The sequence below is a fragment of the Poecilia reticulata genome, linkage group LG19 (genome assembly GCF_000633615.1).
Source record: "Poecilia reticulata strain Guanapo linkage group LG19, Guppy_female_1.0+MT, whole genome shotgun sequence".
Lineage (NCBI taxonomy): Eukaryota > Metazoa > Chordata > Actinopteri > Cyprinodontiformes > Poeciliidae > Poecilia > Poecilia reticulata.
In genome coordinates, this window is record NC_024349.1 from 3,710,589 (window position 1) to 3,715,795 (window position 5,207).

At 46.6% G+C, this 5,207-nt stretch overlaps 1 protein-coding gene across 3 annotated transcripts in view; it reads right to left on the reverse strand.

Moving 5' to 3' along the window:
- Positions 1 to 6: 6 nt before the first annotated feature.
- bicd1a (bicaudal D homolog 1a) overlaps positions 7 to 5,207 on the reverse strand; it is a 31,308-nt gene continuing 26,107 nt past the window's right edge. The window contains exons 5-9 of one of the 3 annotated variants that reach the window (XM_008436513.2): positions 4,413 to 4,799; positions 3,248 to 4,018; positions 2,369 to 2,520; positions 2,084 to 2,294; positions 7 to 1,051 (exon numbers count right to left, since the gene is read on the reverse strand). In XM_008436513.2, coding sequence (XP_008434735.1) covers positions 1,004 to 1,051; positions 2,084 to 2,294; positions 2,369 to 2,520; positions 3,248 to 4,018; positions 4,413 to 4,799 — 1,569 coding nt within the window. In that variant the 3' untranslated portion in view covers positions 7 to 1,003. Of the gene's footprint in view, positions 1,062 to 1,988; positions 2,295 to 2,368; positions 2,521 to 3,247; positions 4,019 to 4,412; positions 4,800 to 5,207 lie in introns of those variants that run through there. The other 2 variants (XM_008436512.2, XM_017310968.1) reach the window with 2 other exon arrangements.

A 5,207-nucleotide genomic window follows, 5' to 3' on the forward strand; every position in this document is an offset into this window, starting at 1 on the left:
GAAGCTGAAAAATGTGTTTTTCTTCTTTCTGCATCCATCAGGACCCAAAACCATTCGATAAAAGTTTAACTTCAAAGCACGACTGGAAAGAAAGACAACAAAAACACAACAGATACAAACATGTAGAGGCCTCAGCTGTTGCCTTGGATACACAAAGCAAATCCTCTGCTGGGTTTGATCAAACGACTTTTTGTGGGCCGTGTGCCAAAAAAAACGATTCTTCATTCTCCTTTATGATGATTTAAAATCAATTTTAAAAGTTTTGTAAACTTTCCTGTCCATCAGCCTCCATTTTGTAACTAAACACAGACGATAAAGAGATTCAAGCGGCTCCGTCTTCGCTGAAGGAAAACCTTTTGGCTGGTTTTTGAACCATGAATACGGAGCGCTAATCCGACCAGCGAGGAATTATCAGTGGATAACTATTACAAAACTGTCAACTGGCTAAAGATTCCTGGATGGAAGTTGCAACACTGTCGTTCTCGGAAGAGACCGTCTGCAGGAAAAGCAAATCAAAAGATGCAGAAAAGGAGGGATTGCGTCTGAGCATGGATTCATATTTAAAATGTAATAAGTGTGAAAAAGAACGTTAATGTCTCCATTTGTCTTTCTGCCCGGCCAAAGCAGACTGGAGTAGATGCCGAGGATCAGAAATCAGCACAATTCATGGGTAATTGCTTTGAAAATCAAATTCTCATCGCTGTTTTTAACATCACAAATGAGTAAATTTAGTTTCTGGGACAAATGTAGACGGTTGAGTCCAAGCTCCAAGTGGAAAAATAAGCATCTAAAGATAACTGCCATGCAAAATTACACATGCAAAGGGAGAAAATCGTCAACCCTGGAATGAAAAGTGGATCATTTTGATGCCGTGTTTTATTCATAAACTGCTACAGTGCGACTGCAGAGAACATGCAGGACCAATTATCCAGATGCAGAGGTGTGAGAAGGCCAGCAGCTTCTCTAGCGGGTTACCTGCGGGCTAAGGAGGCTCTCCCTCGCCTTAGTTGTGGGGAGAATGTCGGTACTGAGGCAGAAGGCTGCTGACAATCTACAAAAAACTGATAAATTAGACAGATATATAGAGTGGTGACACTCGAGGTTAGTTCACACTGAACACTAGACATTTATGAAACAGCTGCGGCTTCAACGAAAGCATCAGCATGAACTGGAACCGGTTACTGGCACACAAACAGCTGATTGTACCCTGCTCTGGAATAAAACACATGAAGAAGACATAATCCAACACTGCCACCTAGTGGTGCAGATGTGTTACTCTGGGTCAGGATCGGACTGAGGAGGCGAGCCATGAAACACACGGTAGTTATGATTAACATAAGTTACGTTGATGTGAAATAAATCATTTCTAATGTTACTTCCTAAATCTTCCACTAGGAGGTGCTATGAGTCACGACGCATAAACTGCTTCTGCAGCCATTTTTGGTTCCTGGTTGTCATGTTTTCAAATATTAAGTGTCAAAATACGGAGCAACAATTTTTTAAATATTGAGTATCAAACACTTTAAACTGAAAATACTGACATGTAGAAAATACCGATGATTAAGAGGAGAAAGTTCTTTATACCATAGAAACTTTCTCATAATACAATAATGTACAAACTGTGAAGTTGAAAAAAACACATCTTGATTTGCAACTTTTCTTTTTTTTAATCTGAAGATTTTTTCTTTTTCCTGAGTCGATGCTCTGTAGAATCACATTGTTGCTGCAAGTTTTTGGTTCTAACTTAGCAAAACAAAAATGAGGATGAGCCTTTATATAAACCTTTAAAAACACCTGGCTGTGCTGGGCAAACGTTCACTAACCCAGAAATCAGACATAACGTGTCATTTAGCTTCTTTTGATAACTTTTTTGAAGCGCTAAATTACTTGGATGTTTTGCAAAGTTTGCTAACTCCAGCTAACTTTGCAGCTCACCACTGAGGTTCAGCTTTACCACGGTGTTCAGAACAGCTGAGAACCGGCTTTTCTGTAAACAGCTGCAGAGAGACGGTCGTAACAGAACCGACCCTCAGGTACAAAGCTGACGCCTGGGGTGAAATTAAAGGTCACACACACGACTCACTTTGGGTGGGCTGCTTTTTATCTTGGGCACTTTGGCGCCGCGGCCGCGGTGAATCTGCTCGTGGTCAAACTCCAGGTCCTCCAGCCGCTGCGTCAGGGCGAGCTTCTGCTGGATCGCCATCCTGAGGAGGGAGTTGAGCGTCTTCTTCTCGTCCTCTGCTGCGGCCAGCTGCCTCTGCATCTCGTCCAGCTGGGTGACGTACTCATCACACCTGCAGACAGACGGAAGGTGAGGAGGTTTGTCCCTGCAGGCCAGGGAAGCCATTCCTCTGCTGGAGTTCCTGACCTCGTGGCGAACATGGCTCTGAGAGAGGAGAAGGTGGCAGCGTCTTCCTTCAGAGCCTTCAGCTCGTTCCTCAGCTTCATCATGGTCTCTGTCACCACTGACTTTTCATTTTCATACTTGCTCTTCAGGTTAGCCAGGGCATTTTCTGCTGTCTGCAAGAACAAATATTTAACTATGAATTTCACTGAAGAATCTATTGAACTCAGAAATTCTAACTGTTTTGCAAACATTCAGCTGTGCAAACGGCTGGGTGGTCGTAGCCCCGCCTTCGAGGTGCAGCTCCTCCTCAGAGCTGCGGGTTCTGAGCTTCTGCCTCACAGAGCAGCTCTGCTTCACTCGGCTCCTTCAGACTAGCCAGCGGCAATTAGCAAACACATGGTGGTAAAAATGTAGTTAAAGGGTTAATAGAGGAGCCATGCTGGGATGACTTCCTGAAGGCGGAGCTTCAGAAAGAGCAGGAGCTTCTTAAAGAGACAGAGGCCCAATTTCAAGACAAATTTTTTAAAGTCATATTTCATATGAAAAGCATTTTTATAACAACTGAAGGTAATTATGCTATAAAATGGAACTACGTGCCTGAAAACACATCATCTGGAACAAACGTCCAGAAAACAGCGAAACAGCTGAAACACCGAGTTTGTTCCAACATGTTCAGAGCTGCTTTTGAATAATAATAAATGGAATATTGATCAACATAATTGATGTTCACTGATGATTTTAACAATGACACTGTACAAAATACTGTTTTTGTTGATTGTTGACTGTTTGGTGTTTTCAGCACTTGTGCTTTGATTTACAAAACAGCCACTTTGAAAAAATGATAAATCTTTTTAATAGCTATTCATCAAAAGAAGCTATTTAATAAAAGAAGTATTTTACCTGTTTATTGGCCTTGAGGACGAGGCGCAGCGTGGCGATCTGCTCCCTCTTGGTGCTGAGCAGCGACTTGAGCTTCAGGATTTCCTCCATGCACGACTCCTTGTCCTTGTCCAGCATGGTGGCCATCTCCCTGGCTGCAGCTCTCTGCCGGGACAGCTGCAGCGAGCGGTCCACGGCCCGCTGCAGGTGCTTGATCTGGTCTCGGATGATGGCGTTCAGGTTGTAGATGTTCATCGGCTCCCTCCGCAGGTCGCCGCCCGCGTCCGACGGCACCGGAGACGGGCAGCGGGATATGCTGATGGAGGGCGAGCCGCCGATGTTATGGATGGGGCTGCTGTGGCAGGACGACGAGTCTGCCACGCCGCCCGCCGTGTTGCCCGCCGCGTTGCTGTGGTGGGCGTCTCTGGACGGAGAGTCCATTGGGCTGCGCGGGGAGTCGGGCGAGCAGGCTGCGGACACGGCGGCGAGGCGGCGCGCCAGGCGGGGAGACAGCAGCGCCCGCGGATCCTCGGGGCCCTTCAGGCTGCCGCTGCGTGTGATGCGGCTCTGCCGGTAGTAATCCAGCATGACGCGGTTGGGCGTCTCGTTGTTGCAGAGGCAGACGTGGTGGTAGAGCTGCGCCAGCTCCTCGCTGAAGGTCACCAGCTCGTCCTGCGCCGCGTTCAGCATGCTCTGGCTCTCCGTCGCCGTGTGTGATGCGGCGCGCAGCTCGGCCTCCAGGCCAGCCACGCGCTCCCGGCTCTCACGGTAGCTCTGCTCCAAATGGGAAACCTGAGTACATTCAAGAAATCGGTGAGATTATGGGCGTAACACCAGAATGGTAATTGTATATATGCTTTAGGTCTGTTATTATTTTAGTAATCGACTTTTCTGACTATTAACTGAATAAAAACTGGAACATTCTGCAGCCTGTCAGGAATGCTAATGCTAGCTAGCAGAGCCGCTGATGAGGGCAGAAAAACTGTTTTCCTTTAATGGGAAGCTGATTCTCTACCAATACAACATTTAGCAGGGAGTACATGAAGTGATCGACAGCGCTAAGCCCCTCCTCCTGGCTCTGATTGGTTGTTTTTGGTGCATTTCTTCAGACAGCAATACCAGCTCAGGCAGAAGTGGAGAGTATTTGATCAGATGAAGAGGTTGGCGTGTGTCTGAGGTAGCGAACCTGCTCAGTCAGCGCCTGGACCCGGTCGTCGTTGTGGCAGTCTCCCTGGCCCTCCACCGCCTGGTTGTACTTCTCCTTTAAGGCTTTGAGCTCGGCCTTCAGGTCGATCACCTCCGTCACCGCCACCTTGTACTTACACTCCAGGATCTCAAACCCGTGGATGTCAGGGTCGAGGTGGCCGTTGGACGACGGGGAGCCGCCGTCTGGCTTCTCGCTCTCTTGCGGGTCGTCCAGCTCCTTGTCGGCGTTCAGGTGTTTGAGGGCGTTGACGTTTTCGGTGAGGCGATGGACGCGCTCGTTCTGCTCCGTCAGGGCGCCCTGCGTGTGCTGCAGCTGGGTCTGCGACTCCTGCAGGGTCATCAGCAGACCCGCCTTCTCACGCTCCACCTGCAGGACGGAGGTGGAGAAGGAAAAGACCTGAAATACTGACGGCAGTTCTCTGTTTTTACCTTTTTATTTACCTTGTTTGTCTTTTTATTTCCTGTTCTGGCACTAAATCAGTTTTACTTGAAGAGCATGTTTTGTTGTTTTTCCCATTTTGAGCAGTGGCTGAAATAAATGGGCCTCCAGATGTTTTGATGTTTTTGACATTCCAGCAATAAATTAGGTTCGTCAGCTCGTTATAGAAAAGGAAATAACAGCAGTCAATTTTTAAAAATAATATTTTAACAGTTATTCATTCATTTACTGTTATATGTCAGAAACTAAATAATAAGCACGCTAAATATTTAGTTAGGAAGCTAAATATTTAGTTAGGAAGCTAAATATTTAGTTAGGAAGCTAAATACTTAGTTA